The sequence below is a fragment of the Schistocerca americana genome, chromosome 6 (assembly GCF_021461395.2).
Source record: "Schistocerca americana isolate TAMUIC-IGC-003095 chromosome 6, iqSchAmer2.1, whole genome shotgun sequence".
In the NCBI taxonomy this organism is placed as follows: Eukaryota; Metazoa; Arthropoda; class Insecta; order Orthoptera; family Acrididae; genus Schistocerca; species Schistocerca americana.
The window spans coordinates 216,155,126-216,173,055 of NC_060124.1; the positions used below are offsets into that span (position 1 = coordinate 216,155,126).

At 40.0% G+C, this 17,930-nt stretch overlaps 1 protein-coding gene across 1 annotated transcript in view; it reads left to right on the forward strand.

The window, feature by feature from the left end:
• The window catches only part of LOC124620058 (KH domain-containing, RNA-binding, signal transduction-associated protein 2-like), a 328,914-nt gene that overhangs the window by 279,386 nt on the left and 31,598 nt on the right, over window positions 1-17,930 (forward strand). Inside the window, exon 7 of the mRNA XM_047146726.1 lies at window positions 16,099-16,288. Coding sequence (XP_047002682.1) covers window positions 16,099-16,288 — 190 coding nt within the window. The remainder of the gene's footprint in view (window positions 1-16,098; window positions 16,289-17,930) is intronic.

Here is a 17,930-nt window from a genome sequence, read left to right on the forward strand (position 1 = left end):
TTATCATATCCATGAACGCTCTTTCCGTATTTAATGATAATACAAATCGGGATGCCCTCCTTAGAACTTTCTGGAAGTATTATGTAAAACCTATTTGGTGAGGATCTGATAACACTCAGCAGTACCCTAGAAGGGGCGGACAAGCGTAGTATACTGAGTATCTTACGTAAATTTGTTGCATCTTCTACGTGCTCTGCCAATAAAACGTAATGGTTTCATTACTGTTAGGTTGAAACGACAGCCTTTAAATTTATGTGTTTTATTGTGTAACCGAAATGTAACGCTGTTTCTTAGTTCTCTTTTGGAGGACCTCACACTCTTTATTGCATAGGGTCCATTGACAATTTTCACACGAAGGAAATATCTTGTCTAAGCCATTTTAGAATTCATTTTTAGGTACTGAAGATTTTACTAGACGATGAACGACTCTGTTATCTGCAAACAATGTAATAGGGCTGCTTAGATTGTCTCCTAAGTTGTTTATATGTAACATATTAAGAACAACAGTCGACTTATAATGCTTTCTTGGGGAATCTCAAATGTAACATCCGTTTCACTCGATGGCTTCCCGTCAGTAATACGAATTGTGGTATTTGTGACAGGAAAATCCGAATCAAGTTCAGACGTATTACTTTATTGATGGTTTTATCGTATGTTTCTTATTGATCCCCGTTGCCGATTAGCTCGGCATTTCATTGACGCATCTGAACAGGCGTATTTCCGATACTACACTGACGGAAAAGAATCACAACACCAAGAAGGAATTGTGCCGCTCAACGAAAGCTGACAGGTGTGTTTCTACATTTGAAGGATGATGTCTGTTCAAATTTAGCGGCAGTCACATAAGAGTAGCGCAAGTAGCGCCACAATGCGGATCGAATCAGGTTTGTTTTAAACACACGCCGTAACGGACGTGGTGAGTTGATGTTAATCCAGAATGCCTTTGATGCGACAAAGACTCCATTATCAACACCTTACTGAGTTCGGACGAGGTCGTGTGGTAGGGTTACGGGAAACGGTATGTTGTTTCTGCGATATTGCAGAAAGGCTTGGCAGAAATGTAGGCCCTGTACATGATATCTGGCAGAGCTGGTCACGAGTATGTACAGTCTCAAGAACACCAGTTCCAGGACGATGACACTATCGACAGGGAAAACCATCGTCTTCAGCGTATGGCTGAAGCGCATCGTATTGCAACAGCAAATTGAGCAGCAGCTGGCACCAAAGTGACACAACGAACTGTTACAAACCGTTTACTTCAATGAGAGCACCCAGTCTGACGCCCTGTAGCGTGCATTCCACTGATGCCAAAGCACTAACATATACGACTACAGTGGAGTCAAGCGAGAGCCCATTGGAGGCCTGGAGGTCTGTTGTGTCTTCTGATGACAACTGGTTCTGTCTGTGTGCCAGTGACGGCCGTGTGTTGATTAGGAGGAGACCAGCTGAGGGCCAGCAACCAAACTGTGTGCTCCCTAGGCGCACTGGGTATACACCTGCCTGGAATTATGATCTGCGATGCTATTACGTACGACACTAGGAGCACTCATGTGGTTGTCCTACGCACCCTGACTGCAAATTTGTACATTAGTCTGCTGATTCGACCTGTTGTGCTGCCATTCATGAACGACAATCTCGGGGGCATTTTCCAAAGGGTAACGCTCACCCACATACAACCGTTGTAATCCAACATGCTTTAAAGTGTGTTCACATGTTTTCTTCTACTGCTCGTTTATTATACAGGGCTATTACAAATGACTGAAGCGATTTCATAAATTCACTGTAGCTCCATTCATTGACATGTGGTCACGACACACTACAGATACGTAGAAAAACTCATAAAGGTTTGTTCGGCTGAAGCCGCACTTCAGGTTTCTGCCGCCAGAGCGCTCGAGAGCGCAGTGAGACAAAATGGCGACAGAAGCCGAGAAAGCGTATGTCGTGCTTGAAATGCACTCACATCAGTCAGTCATAACAGTGCAATGACACTTCAGGACGAAGTTCAACAAAGATCCACCAAGTGCTAACTCCATTCGACGATGGTATGCGCAGTTTAAAGCTTCTGGATGCCTCTGAAAGGGGAAATCAACGGGTCGGCCTGCAGTGAGCGAAGAAACGGTTGAACGCGTGCGGGCATGTTTCACGCGTAGCCCGCGGAAGTCGATGAACAAAGCAAGCAGGGAGCTAAACGTACCACAGCCAACGGTTTGGAAAATCTTACGGAAAAGGCTAAAGCAGAAGCCTTACCGTTTGCTATTGCTACAAGCCCTGACACCCGATGACAAAGTCAAACGCTTTGAATTTTCGGCGCGGTTGCAACAGCTCATGGAAGAGGATGCTTTCAGTGCGAAACTTGTTTTCAGTGATGAAGCAACATTTTTTTCTTAATGGTGAAGTGAACAGACACAATGTGCGAATCTGGGCGGTAGAGAATCCTCACGCATTCGTGCAGCAAATTCGCAATTCACCAAAAGTTAACGTGTTTTGTGCAATCTCACGGTTTAAAGTTTACGGCCCCTTTTTCTTCTGCGAAAAAAACGTTACAGGACACGTGTATCTGGACATGCTGGAAAATTGGCTCATGCCACAACTGGAGACCGACAGCGCCGACTTCATCTTTCAACAGGATGGTGCTCCACCGCACTTCCATCATGACATTCGGCATTTCTTAAACAGGAGATTGGAAAACCGATGGATCAGTCGTGGTGGAGATCATGATCAGCAATTCATGTCATGGCCTCCACGCTCTCCCGACTTAACCCCATGCGATTTCTTTCTGTGGGGTTAAGTGAAAGATTCAGTGTTTAAACCTCCTCTACCAAGAAACGTGCCAGAACTGCGAGCTCGCATCAACGATGCTTTCGAACTCATTGATGGGGCCATGCTGCGCCGAGTGTGGGAGGAACTTGATTATCGGCTTGATGTCTGCCGAATCACTAAAGGGGCACATATCGAACATTTGTGAATGCCTAAACAAACTTTTTGAGTTTTTGTATGTGTGTGCAAAGCATTGTGAAAATATCTCAAATAATAAAGTTATTGTAGAGCTGTGAAATCGCTTCAATCATTTGTAATAACCCTGTATATGTCTCCAGTCGAGCTCATATGGGACATCATCGGTCGATATCTCCAGTGTCATTCACTACCAGCATTAACCGCCCCTCTACTGGGTGCAACAGGCATGGAACTCGATGCGACTCACTGGCGTCCTGCACCTATACATCACAATGCATGCACGTTTGCATGGTTTCATTCAAGATTTTTCCAGTTACACCTGTTATCAATGTATCAGTATTTCTTATTTGCAATGTCTTATCTCACGTTTACGTTAACCTGGAATCTTGCAGTGTGAATCACTTAAACATGTCACGTAGACAAATGTATTCGCGAAATATCGTTACTCCACATCAATTATGTTTAGGTGTTTTTTCGTCAGTGTGTTTACTCAGAATGGCTGTAGTTTTCATTGCTCTGCAGAAGAATAATGACAAAACGAAGACAAATCTTTAAGTAATATATAATAAAGGTAACTAGTATTTACCACGAATGTGCAGTTGATATAACAAAAAGGTGTTTGAGTTGGGGTAGTTGTGGTCCTCAGTTCGAATGCCAATTTTTTGGTACAGCTGATCATGCTGGTCGATCCTGTTCAAGAGTGTTTTCCTGATGGCGGTGCAAACTTTCAAAGCAGATTGAGAGCAAGAAATGTTTCATTTTACGTAACGAACTCGGGTAAGGAAACGACTGAATCGAAAGTGACGTAGCCAGACCTGCTTTTGGTTACCTCTCCCAATGGAATATCAGTACCTACGAATCTTCGATTGTACGGTTTGTTGTTGAGGCCTTCAATCCAATGTCTATCTTGTCAACGACAGTTAATACAGTGGAAGTCTGTCATCTTTGCTTAACTATTGTTTTACGTCCTACATCCAAGGGAACTTGCCTACTATAGACTTGATCACCCCCCCCCCCCATACTCACACACACACACACACACCCGCCACGCAGTACAATTATCTCCATGACCAAATGCACTATTCCTTGATGACTCACGATGTGTCCTATCAACAGTTTCCTTCTTTGTGTTGTTGGACCATATATTTCTTTTCTCCCCAATTCGATTCAGTATCTCCTCATTAGCGACCCACTCTACTGATCCAATCTTCAGTATTCTTCTGTGGCGTTATAATTCAACAAGCTTCTATTCTCGTCTTTTCTGAACATTTTGTCCCTATTTCACTAAAGTCCAAGGTTATATTCCACACAGGTGCTTTCAGAAACACTTCCTAAAACTTGAATTAACATCAGATGTTAACAAATTCCTTCTTTTCCCTAATTTTTTCCTTGGTAAAGCCAGTTTCCAATTATGTCCTCTATGTTTCGGCTATCGTCGATCGTTTTTTACCCAACTAGCTAAATTCATCTCCTAATTTGTCTTTCATGTGCTTGTCTAATTCCCTCACTATCACCTGAGTTAATTCAATGATTTTTTCTCATGTTTTTATTTTCCTGTGGAACCCAAACTGATCTTCCCAACAGTCAGGTATTGGCAAACTTTCCATTCCTCTGTAAATAATTTGTGGTAGTACTTCATATCGATAATCTATGAAACTGGTGCTTCTGTAACATCCATACCAGTCAGCACCTGCAGTCCGTGAAAGTGGAATAATTACACTATTTCAATTAAGGAAACATCTTTTAGCGTTATGAGAAACTTACAGTGTAAAATGTGTGGGATATCAATATAATCCTGGAGTTCTGGATGACGGTCTTAAGTAACACAACGTAATGTTCTCCTATCGGTAATGCATTAACACTGACTGAAGATGTATCAGCAAGAAGCGAAGATCTGTCCCATCTCCTTACTGTCTGGCTGTGTATTTGATGAGATGAAGACAGAAAATTTCGGGACCTGTGTAATATACTTTTAGAATCAATCTAGATGAGGTACCTAAGAAGGAGCGGGTGAGCTTTGAAAAACGTACAGTGAAACAACTTTCCAAGCTGGGCTCATTGGAAATACGAGGATCAGTAGGTGAAACAAAAAATATACAAAAAGTGGCTTTAATAAGGAGATGGCATCTGTCACTTGATAATAACAATCAATAAGACGTCCCACGATACGGGGAAGAGTGTTTTCACTAAACATAACGTAACATTAGAAATAATAAATTTCATACGACAAGTTAAAATTTCGGTCTTTCAGTTTATGTATTTTTACTGCAAATGCCCAGTTTTCGCAGAAGCTATTCAATGGTATTACTCTTAATTTACGTAGGTTTCCATACAACTAACCTTAATCCTGTGGAGGATTACTGGTAAACATGCGTCCAGCTGGGTTCACATGATGACATTTATGTTGTTAAATGATGAAATTTTTCATATTAATGCAAAAACTTTCACCTTGTTTTTAGACAAGAGTTCGTGAATACTGGTAATCATCATGAGCGGGATATCGTTTTTTAAATGGATTTTGTTGTGACTGCCGTGGAGCAGTACACACAACGAAAAGTTTTGTTACGTTTCGAACACTATTTACCAAGAAAGACGCCGTATAAAGATATCATGGGTCAGCAACGCCAGGTGAGAGAGGAGGCGAACGACCGCTAGAAATGTAGCAGCGAAAGGCTAAAATTGCTTTAGTCCGTCCATATCCCCCTTACACTATTGTTGTAGCAAAAACTGAGAATTAATAAAGTAAAAGCTTCTGATTTTACAAACTTTCTATTAATTTTGCACGAAAAACATAATTCCAACAAAGTGACCAAGTGTTTCAAGAACCTCATCAGTCGCGAAGCTCTTCGGGATGATCTGACTTTCCAAGAATCATTGCTTAAACTTTCCGTCTAAATCCCTGCAGAATGATGGAAATTTTTAAAAAAGTGGGCCTAATGAATATCAAAATATCTGCAAAGACTTAATCGTCTTGAAGCTTGTTAAGTATGCAGGAGGCAAAGAACTAGAAACGCTACAGTGGCTGTTTAAAAAAACGAGTATTTGGCACACAGGAAACGTCGTAGTTATTTGGAGAGGTGCTGTAATTCACTCGTTACATAAGAAAGCGGGCAAAATAAACGTCAGCAATCACAAATATGTTCCAGTTTAATCACGTACAACGTATTGCCCAAAGCATGACATATTAGAAATACGACAAAAATACATGAGAAATTGAAAAAGTACGATGCAAGATTCAGAAAATGATGGTCATGGAGAAGAAACATCTTCACGTTTAAGAACTCGATCAAAACGACAATGGTAGCAGTAGAAAAAAAAGTCCTTTTGACATTTCTTGACTCTAAGATAGCGAATGACTCCATACACCCAGACACTCATCTAAAAGTGCTGAAATAGATTGGAATAGATGACATGACAAGAGCATTGAGGTTAATCAAGGGTAAATCGAGCAAACGTATAGTTGTGACGACCACGGCGGACAGAGCCATCACTCAGACGTCATCTCAGACGCCGTCACAATCTGTTCCACCGCGCGACCGCGGCGCGGCGCGCGGACAGCGGAGGGAGCGCGCCGCGGGCGGAGGGTATTTAAATCGGCCGCCGCCTCGACCGAACCCAGTTCCCCCTGAGCAGCCATAGCGTACGGATCTCCGTGCCGGCACGTTCACAGGAGCTCAGTCCGTCAGTTCACCTGACGATGGCGACATGTATGATCGCCGAAATATTGTGCCCGTTGGACACTGTAGACCGGCAGTACACCCGTGGATATTTTGATGACAAGAGCAATTAGGAAGCAAATGTTAGCGAACACATAATCAAAACTCACATACTCAGAGGAGCTGTCAGGCCCATTTAAATCAAAATAACAGTTAGACACGTTGATGGATTTTCCCCAGTCGTATTTAATCGCGTCCTGGAGAATATAATACAAGGATGGCAGAAAGAAAAGAGTCCACACAGTATCTCAGACAGATTTGCAGATGATTTACTATTTTTCTCGAAAAATCACTATTTAGAACACAGTTTGAAAGAAACAGCGGAGAAGACAGCATTACAAATAATTTCATTCCCAAACGCAGAATACACTAAAAAGATGTAAAAGAGCCAAACAGGAAGATGAGGACTAGATGTACAGACATCAGCGGAACACGGAAGATTGAGTACTTAGGTGAAATTCTCACTCTGACCCTTAATGAGAAGGCAGTAGATGATCAATGAGACACCATACAGAGTCTGCATGAACATTTAGAAATCACTCCAAAAGTAGACTCCATCGTTCCGTACTCAAACTTAAATGTTGATATGCTACAAACAGAATTGTCAGAGAGGGAGTATCAGAAACAGCAAGAAAGAAAATGGATATTTCCGGTGGCGAAAAATATAACAGCACAAGAGTTTACATCTCAAATGTGATTAAACGAGAAATTAAAATTTGAAAAGATGTCAGCAATAATAAAGCAACGGAGTGTGGCTTTCTTTGACATATTACACGAACGAAATGAGATAGGATAGCAAATACGTCAAAGACCAACCAGGATGACACACAAAAATGTCCCCAAGGCTGAAAATGTAATTCAGGATAACGGGATGTATGAGATCAGTAAAGAAGATATACGAAACAGAGAGAAGTTCAGAGCAAAAAAGGGCAAGAATTCTGTACCTATCCTACGACATATCAAGAAGAAGGAGTTGAAGAACAGGAAGAGAATTCTCTGAACAAGAGCGTGCAGGAATGAGGCAGAGAAGAAAAAAATACCGGCAAAACAAAAAAAATTAAGAAGTGGAGATAACCGTGTGATCGTTGCCCATGCCAGCAGAAAAGTTCAAATACAAATAAAAGGAAGAGGCACGCAGGCTATTACTGAATACACATTCTATGGAATTAGTAAGAGATCGTATAGTCTTGCACGTGTGGGGATATAAAGACTTTCTGACCTGCACGTACATCCTGAAAATATCTGATTATTTATAGCAACTGTAAAGTATTTTGGACAGACGAATGCGGAATTTCGAGGAGGCCGTCTACTGAATAGGAAATTGTGGCAACTGAATAAAGCGCTGGTGTTGTATAGGGGAAAATATCAACCGAAGCGATGCAATATCTCGGTCGCTCTGCCGAAGAGATTCTTCGAGACTGATATTGTGTCGCGGTCTTTGTTATGGGCTTCGTCGGCGTTTTCACAAAGGAGGCACAGCCATACCGAAAGGCGATAAAAGTTCTTGCGAAAGGCGAGGAGGTGCTTTGCTCTCTTACGGCATTGTCAGTTTCTACAACCTACTGTCTCATAGTATAGTTGAATATATTGCGTAGTCGATTAAGAACGACATAACAGCTTTTTAAGGAAACAGAGTGAAGTATACATCCCCTTATCGTGTTTTTACTGATATTAAATCCAGAGTGTGAATGAAAATTTAAAGGGGTAAAATTTTTGCTTTTGTCCGGACACAGTACTGTATTGTTTAAACAGATTGCCCTAAAATGTCAATTTGTAATATTAAAGAATTTTAATGATTTAATTATTCAAGTTGTTTCATTATATTGTAATTTCCCTTCTACCACGTTTTGCTGATTCTTAATTGAAAGATGTCTCTTTTCGGCGATAGGACACGGGTAAGGGATGGCTAACGCAGAGAACGTGTTTCATACGATAACTGAGCGAGATGTCTTTTTCTTACGAATATTACAGGTCTTCAATTATAAGTGTAATAGGCTCTTAAAGTTGGTAAGATTTACCTCATTTATTGAGTTGATAAGTAACGCACTTCCTAATAACTGCTGGACACAACCATGCTCATATTATGAGTTAAAATTAGTCCCACTTTCACACTGCAGTTTGCCATTGTTGTATTGCTTTTCCTAATTCAAACTATCCCAAAATAGCAGTTTATGGAATCCTTATTAACTGTTCAGATAGTAAAACAGTCCGACAATGTACTTATTTCGTAATTGCTCGTGCCCTCCACGAATAAGCCGTTGTATCATTCACTGTTGCCCTACCATTCCACTGAGAACTTCCAAACTTATGTTTATGATCCCGTACAAACTGTTCATATGTTACTGGTGTGATTCGGCTGCATACGAGCGTCCCACGCGAAACCCGAAAAGCGACTGCTCTCACCCCGCGTAAAAGCTCTTGGGTATTGGTAAACGAAACATAAAACACAAAGTCTCCTGCCGAAAAAAGCGTTCTCATTTCAGAATGTTCCATACAACCAACGATGCCTAATGACTTCGATTGACGACGTCACACCAATATCGATAGTAGTACCCCTACAAACTTCAACTACATATTAATTTGTGCCATCAACATGACAACTGTCCTATTGATTCACGCTATCAACCGGGAAGAATTGTGTATTCTAGAAATCAGGTCATTTAGATGTTTTCCAATTTGCAATTTTACTGATAACCTCAATAACCTTGCATAACTTATTTTATTTGTAAATTTGACATACCTTGCTATCAAATTTCTTCCAGCGAGATAAAGCGTATTTCAACTATTGCGTTAAACCGAATAAATATAAAACATAACAGACATTACATTTAAGAGCTGTTCATGAACTCCGAAAGAAACTGCATACAGTACCTCTGAATATTTTGTATGTTGTATAGCAGCACTGGGGATGTACCATTTCTATCCTAGGCATGCTCTGGGAGATTAAGGACCCAAGGTCAATCGAGGTCACTGCCCACGCATCTAGGGTAAATGAGTGTGGTAAATTCAAGGTCACTTTGTAACCTGATACCTACAACTTGTCACGACCCTCTCCCCCATTGATCTAGGCCCATAGGACGATTTAAAAATCCCACCCTGGGAATGGGATTGAAGTAGAATAGGCATGGCCTTTATTTAAAAGAAACAAAAATGTGAAGTCGCGCATATGATTGTCTCCGAGATCACGTGCAACTCTTCCCAGTATTAGCTGCCGTGCCACTGTCGGTGCCGCCATTGTATGCGCAAGGACCCTACCCATTTTGCTTCTATGGAGGCGATCCCGGCAGTGTTCAAAACCGGCTACAAGTGTACATGTAGCGGAAGTAGCAGAATTCCCTGGGAAGGCGTACAGATAATTGAAGCAATGTACCGCACGTTGCTACCTGTTCAACACCCTTGCACTCCACAGGGAGCAACTCCAATAATTTTTATAACGCTGATATTTCTCGTTGGTAATATATTCAGAAATTAATTTTCTGTGGGAGGACCTGTACAGTGAAGATTGCTACATGAGCTGTAATATACAGGGTGAGTCACTAACTATTGCACCAACAATATCTCTGAAAGTATGATAGGAGCTGAAAAGTTTGTGGGACAAAAGTTGCATGGGATAGCGGGGACCATATATGACGTTGGCTTTTTGTTGCTAGATGGGATCGCGTCAGAGATATGAGAGACCTGATGTTTCTTGCAGGAATGTGGTGTACTTCCTAGCATTAAGATTTCCTTCCATGAAATAGGGGCCTATAATTCTGTCCTCCAGAATCCCACACCATACATTCACCGGCCACGGTTTTTGGTGCGCAACTTGCAGCAGCCGACATGGATTTTCAGTTGCCCAATAATGTATGTTACGCAAATTAACATTTCCATGGCTTCTGAGTGTAGCCTCGTCAGTAAATAAAATCAAATGAATACATGTGTCATCACTCTGAATCTGAAGTTGAGCCCATTGGCAGAATTCAGTGCGACGCATACAAATCGTACCAGTTAATTCCTGGAGGAGATTGATATAGTAAGGATGATATTTATGGCGATACAGAACACGAACAACACTACTCTGGCTTATGCCAGATTCCCTTGCGATTTGACGTGAACTAACTCAAGGATCTCGAACCACAGTGGTAGGAGTACCAATTTCCGTTTCCTCGTTAGTAACTTTCCTTTACCGGATATGTTTCCGATGCGATAAATATTCGCTTGCTCTCAATGTATCATACACATATTTCAATGTACGACGTGCAGGGTGAGTACGTTGAAGATATCTTTCACCATATAAGTCTCTAGCTCTCACTGAATTTCGTTGGCGTTCTCCGTATATGAGAAGCAAATCGACTTGTTCTTTGAAGAAATACATCATTTACATTCGCTCGATTCGACGATGGAAATTGTAGCATTGCATTGGTACCAATGGTCATCACTTCGAACACCTTCTGTAAATGGACATGCGTGCCACCTTTTTGACCTTCATTGACCTTCAAAGACCTTACTGTTACACAACATTGGATTCGTCTCGATAGTCGCTATCGGAAAATAAGTACCAAACTATAGCATTCCAATTAAGAAAACAGAGCTCACCTTCATATCTCCCACGTGACCCCACCTAGCAACAAAAAAACAACTTCAAATTATTGCCCCCGTTGTCCCATGCAACATTTGTCCCACAAACTTTTCAGCTACTGTCATACTTTCGGAGTTATTGTAGGTGGCAATAGATACTGAGTTACTAGGTATACTGAAATTCGTCATTGGTGGTTTACACCATTTGATTAAAAGTATCTAGACATCGAATAGTGGATATTAGATGAGAGAGTGCCAGGGATCTGATGTGATACTCAAGATGCCAGTACTCGTTCCAGTGATTTTCTGTATTATCCTGGAAGAAGGTGATGTAACGGTTGTGACATTCCATGCCTGGAGCACCATACACTATCCAGAAAGAACAGCCTGGACACCTACCCTATCTTAGCGATCAGAGACACAATATGTCTCTCATAAAATAATCGTCAAGTGTTTTGGTATATATTGGTAATCTGTAGCTGAAGACAGCCCAGACAAATGCTACTCGTTACATATTTGATGCATGAAAGCTCTGCACTTCTTCTCGCTAGGAATTAATTGTTTTTAAATTGGAATTTTACGTGTTCATTCGATACAGCGGTCGCGAATTAGTCTTGAACGCTATTTGTTTAATTGGTATATTTTGAGAAGAACATTAATAATAAGAAGGATAGCCAGTATTCCAACAAAGCAAAGCCCTCACCTATATATCCTTTATCCAATTCGATCCCTATTATACAGCGTTTTCCATTCACGTATTCCTCATTTGCAATCTTCACATTCCCAGTATAACATCTTAGTAGGCGCCAGGTATTTCTTTAATAGAAGACTTTCTTCTGGTTACTCTGATGTTGTGGCTGGCAACATTTTGTGTAAAGTTCTGAGGTATCAAGACCCTCAGGATGTGAGCACAGGTGGATGATCACAAAATTGTGACCTAAAAATTATAGTAATAGAAGCGATGTACATCTCAAAAACAATAATTTTTAATGATGAAAGTATAACTGATTAACAGTTCTCCATACCAATAATCAAATATGCATCACTACTGAAACTTCACTTACACATTACTTACTTTCCTCTGGATATCACATGTTGTCCATCTCATATACGTGAAATGCTACTGTTAGTGTGACGTTGTATTTCACAGAGAGAAGTCGAACATTTACACTTGACTCTAAGATATGATGTGCAACTTCTGTGTTTAATGTTACCAACAAAAATACATGTGTAGAACACCGTAAATAGGAGACTTTTTAGGACTTATTCTATAGACACAGTAAATAAAAAAGCAAATATCTGGGTGCTAAAAGTTTGTTAATTTATGTATTTACACTTACACTCAGAAAACAACCAATGATGTATGTTGTCTTAGTGCAATTTTAATAACACACAACTTAATCTTTAAATTATAATTTAAATCTCCATCGAAATCTTTTAGCCCTTTACCCAACCAGTAATTAGACAAATAAAGTGTGGATAAATTCTAAAAATTCACATATGTATCTAATTCCTTGGTATTAAATATCTCTTTTATAGCTTTAACAATGGGCTCTGAACCTTCCCTGAAATACCTGTAGGAAAAAGCATTTGTTAGTGTTAATCATGCCTCTTATTCCCTTCATTACAAAACGGTAAAAACATTCCACCTCCTCCTGGGTTTCTGTTGGTAGCTCGTCTACCCCACATTCTTCTGGAATTATTGTATGAAACTTAAGATTATAACTTTTACAATCAAATGCCTATTGAGTGTAGTTACTCCATCTGTTTTTAATTCTGCAAGAGACCCTTGTGTTACAAGATACAAACGTCCTGCCTGCCACAATTAGGAACAATGTAACAATCCCTCTTAAGCTTGTCCAAATGATAATGGACCTTGACAAAAATTTTCTTTGTGCATGCTTTAATACAATGAACATCCATTGATCAATTGATTTCTCTGAACACTCCAATTCCTGATCACTTCCCATCAGGATTTACAGTAAATAATGATATTTTGTAAAACCCACACTTATCTAAATTTTCCCATACGTTGTGTTGAATGTAGTACGTAAGCCTTGCCTGCGTACCTGAAACAGCTTCTTTATCCAGTAACTGTTTATATTCCTCCTTTGTGGCAAGTTTTTCGTCGTATATTCCAGCTTTTTCCGCTTTTTTTGTTTATTAAAAAAATTCAAGCTTTTATCAGTTCTAGTTTTCGTTTTTGTACACATGAAATACTAACTGTAGTTAGGGGTTTAATTTCTTTAGCAGGGTATGGTGTAAGTCTGTTCTACATACTTTTTTCTTTTTCTTAAGATTTGTGGAATAGCATTATTCGTGAGAATTATCCCTAATTCACCACTACCTGCATTTAATTGTATTGTGAAGAACAGTATCAAAGATTGCGAAAATACGATTATCCAACTTTACTGTCTAATGCTTACGTTAAATACATGTATGGTGTTTGTTTTAGTTTGTATTAACAACCTCCATGTAGTTTACAGGTAGAAAATATAGAAACTATACTCAGACAGAACGCAGTTTAAGGCCTGTTCTTGGTCTTAATCATCTGGAAGGTGTGCCTCTACACCACTCAACTTTTGTGACTCCTTATTACGCCTATAGTAGTCAAAATGCAGAACGAAATCTGTTCTTGGGAATGGTTCAAATCTCCTTTACATATTGGTTCCTTTAGGTATTAACCATATTTTTATAATTTCGTATATGTTATACGACTTTAATAAGATTTTAAATTGAGAAAAATGTTTCCCCAGCTTTAATATAACATTTGTGTAATACTATAACACAATAATAAATGATACTATACTAAATAATACTGTATATACTATTTGTTATTATACTATACTATGCTACATAATATTATAATGTCTTGATTGGATCCTGAATTTACTATTTCCATGTACTTTAGAGGCAGGGAATTAAAACTACAGGCAGACAGAATATAGATTATAATTTTTTCTCAGTCTTGATTGTCTGGAATGTGTCCTTCTACGCCCATCAACTTTCGTGTGTCCTTATTGCCTCCCCATCAGATCTCTATACAGAATTTCTTTGCATGGTATACCACTGTAACAAGGTTCCTAGTTGAGAAAAATGCTTTTCCCCATTTTCAGTATAGCACTAGTGTATACTTATTTCCTCTTTGTTGCAATCTGCGTTAACAAAGACTGTTTGCGCTACACCTGTCAGTCCCTTTTTTAGTAGAGTAGCCTACAAACTGCATTATGTACAGCTGTCAGTCCCTCTGTTTTACTAGAGTATTGCCGTGGGGTACTGCCTCCCAAAGTTACCAAATGTTCCATTAAAAATTCTGACTTTTACAGCAGTTACACCCCCAACTTTCATCATCCTGATTTTGAAATGCGATTTGTTTATGACGAATAGCCAATACTCTAGCAGAGCACTGGAATCGTATATGTGTCATAGATTTCCACAGAGTTTGCAGGCAAACAAATAAAATAACTGGGAGACAGACCATAGTTTACTAGCTTTTCTTGGTCATGATTGTCTACACAGATCAATGTTTGCGTTTCTTACTACTTCCAGTAAGGTGGTTCAAGCACCTAAAAAATTAATAGGCTGAAACATATGCCCTCGGTACTAACACAGGAAAGTTTGTCTTTAAGAATTTACACAGTGGCTAATACGTGTATCGTTACAAGATGTAGCCTGTTAAAACTTAATTAAGAAACAAACCAGTTTTTGCGTCAGTCACTTGTTAATTTTGCTACTACGCGTTCCGATGGTACACGTCAGGAATCATCTTAAGGTGGAGGGTTGTGTACTTACATAACCGGTGTTGTTGAAGAGTAAACACACCTTTTCACAGCTACTGTGAGTGGACGTCTGTAGCTTTCACCAACACTAGTTATGTAAATAAACAGTTCTCCACCTGAAGATTTCTGTGATCCATCGAAACACGTAGTGGAAAAATAACCAAGTGACTGACGCAGAATTTGTTTAATCTGTTTCTATCAAGAGTCTCTGCCCTCATAATGTTGCCTCTTATGGACGAAGTATTCAAAATCTAATTGGAAAAGCACATGAATGTATCCCTAAAACGCAACTATTTGTTTCACCACAATTACTTAGGTTCCTCTATTATACCTTGACACCACTATAACGATTTTTATTATTATTATTATTATTATTATCGCCTCTTTAACAAAATACATGATTAGCTGTAGTGATACAAATATTTGGTGGACGATGAGGAAAATAGAACATCAGTGACGTCAAAGGACCTGAACAGATTAGTAAATGTTTTAAAGAAGGGCTCTAAAACGACTGTCAACAATATGGAAAAAGGAAGGAACATTAGAATTTAACATTCCGTCGAACAAGATAAGGAAAAATGTAATGGAGTGCAGTCGAATGAAGTGATTTGTTCCTGGAGAAGTTATATTAGGAAATGAGATGATACCAGCAGATGCGATTTGCTATTTAGGCTTCAAACTAACTGATGACGAAAGAAATGAAGTACACACAGACTTGTAAGTCTTATACCTTAGCTGGTGGCACTAATACCGCTGTTCGACACGTCGTAATCTCGTGTGACGCTCATCTAACTCGTAACATTTTAAGCTTCGTTTTCTCCAAAACACTTGCTCTTCGCACATAGAGCAGCGTTTGTTACTTCTAAGTATGTAGTGCAAATGTGCTAAAGACAAATAAAACGTATCAGCACTGGGCTTATGCTTCCACTGTGAGAAGGTATACCATAAATATTACATCTGACTCGTTCCGCTACACAGCAAGAGCTCGCACTTGTGATCCAGAGAACATGCAGTTGGTTGTACTTTTTTTGTGGGATGGTGGTGATGATGTATGTGTGATGGTGTGCCGTTGCACTATGTGTGGACAGCCCTGCGCAGCGGCGGCTCCATCCTGAGCCGGCTGCGACCGGCACGCTCGCGGCCCGTGCTGCCGCTGCTGTCCCGCGACGGGTCGGAGGCGGAAGCGCAGCCCGATGTTGTGGACCCCGCCGTCAGCCCCGCCCCCGCGCCGCAGCTCTACAACCTCTACGACTCGTACGCAGCCGCCGCCGCAGCCGGGTGAGTCAGTGCGCAGTCGTTCAGCTTGCAAGTAGTTAGCAGGTAGGCGTGGTGTACCACAGGGGTCTACACATGGTCCTCTGCTATTTTCATTTTGTACAGAAATCAAAACTCTGAGGTTTACCAATAACACTAGAAGTCTGTCAGGACATGAAAAGGACTTGTAAGACCACTTCAACGGAATGTACAGTATTTTGAAGGGAGTTTATGATAGGAACACCAACAAAAACAAAACGAGGATAAAGCAATGTAGTTGAATTAAATCAAGTGATGCTGAGGGAATTAGATTAGGAAATGGGACACTTAAAGTAGTAAATGATTTTTACTATTTGGGTAGCAAAATATCTGATAATTATCGAAGTAGAGTCGATATAAAATGTAGACTGGCAATGGCAAGAAAAGCGTTTCTGTAAAAGAGAAATTTGTTAACGTCGAGTATAGATTTAAGTGCCAGGGTGTCCTTTCTGTAAGAATTTGAATGGATTGTAGCCATGTATGGAAGTGAAACATGGACGATAAACAGTTTAGACAAGAAGAGAACAGAAGCTTTTGAAATGTGGTGCTACAGAAGAATGCTGAAGATTACGTGGATACTCTGCAAATCACATTTAAGTGCCTGGCAGAGATGGTAGATCGAATAAATATTGAGGAGGTGCTGAAAAGAATTGGGGAGAAGAGAATACCTGACCAAACAAAGGGTCCAGTTGGTAGGACACTTTCTGAGGCATCAAGGGATCACCAATTTAGTACTGGACGGAAACTTGGGGTGTTAAAGCCGTAGAATGAAAGATGAATACAATATGCAGATTCCATGGAATGTAGGTTGCAGCAGTTACTCCGAGATGCATAGACTTGCACAGAATAGAGTACCATGGAGAGCTGCATCAAACCAGTCTTTGGACTGAAGACCACAACAACAACAAATCAGTAAAGAAAACAAAAACCGTCTGGTGGTGAAAAATGATTTTACAGTAATAGAGTTCTGATTCAAATTCTGCATGATGATAGAGGGTGCAGGAAGGCAGCTTGATAATAAGATCAGAGCAGGAAAGAGGACATCGTCTCGAGTTATATTTACGGGATAAAACGACAGACAAATGAGGCGAAAGTACATAAATTTTTCCAATAAATGTACGTATTTAGTTTTTCTATCAGTGTGGCTTTGTCCGACCAAGCTGTAACTGTACTTGTTAGAACAGAAAATCATTCGTGCTCTCCACAGATCAGTACAAATTAAAACTTTTGCGATCCATTTTTAATAACGTTGCATTTTACAGCGCTACGTGTTGCCCAGCTTACTGCAGAGGTGGTTCCGTAGTATAGCTAATTATCTCAAAAAATAATTGCGCTCGGGTACTTTTAGCGTAGACAACCTTTCCCCAGTGAAGATCACAGAAAATTCTCGTCTAGCGTAATTACCTGTTGATAGCCTTTTTTAAAATTTTGTCCTAGCTTTAACTTTTCAGCTGAAACTATTAACTTCGACCAATTTAATTAGTAGGAGCGCTCTTTAGCATAACTGCCATAAGCTATGTCACTTTAGTTTTAACCATAAAATTACACTCGCTAATCGCTGATTAGCTGTTGCTTCATGGTTGTAGCTCCACTGTGTTGACGACTGACCCATGATTGTACGGAAAAT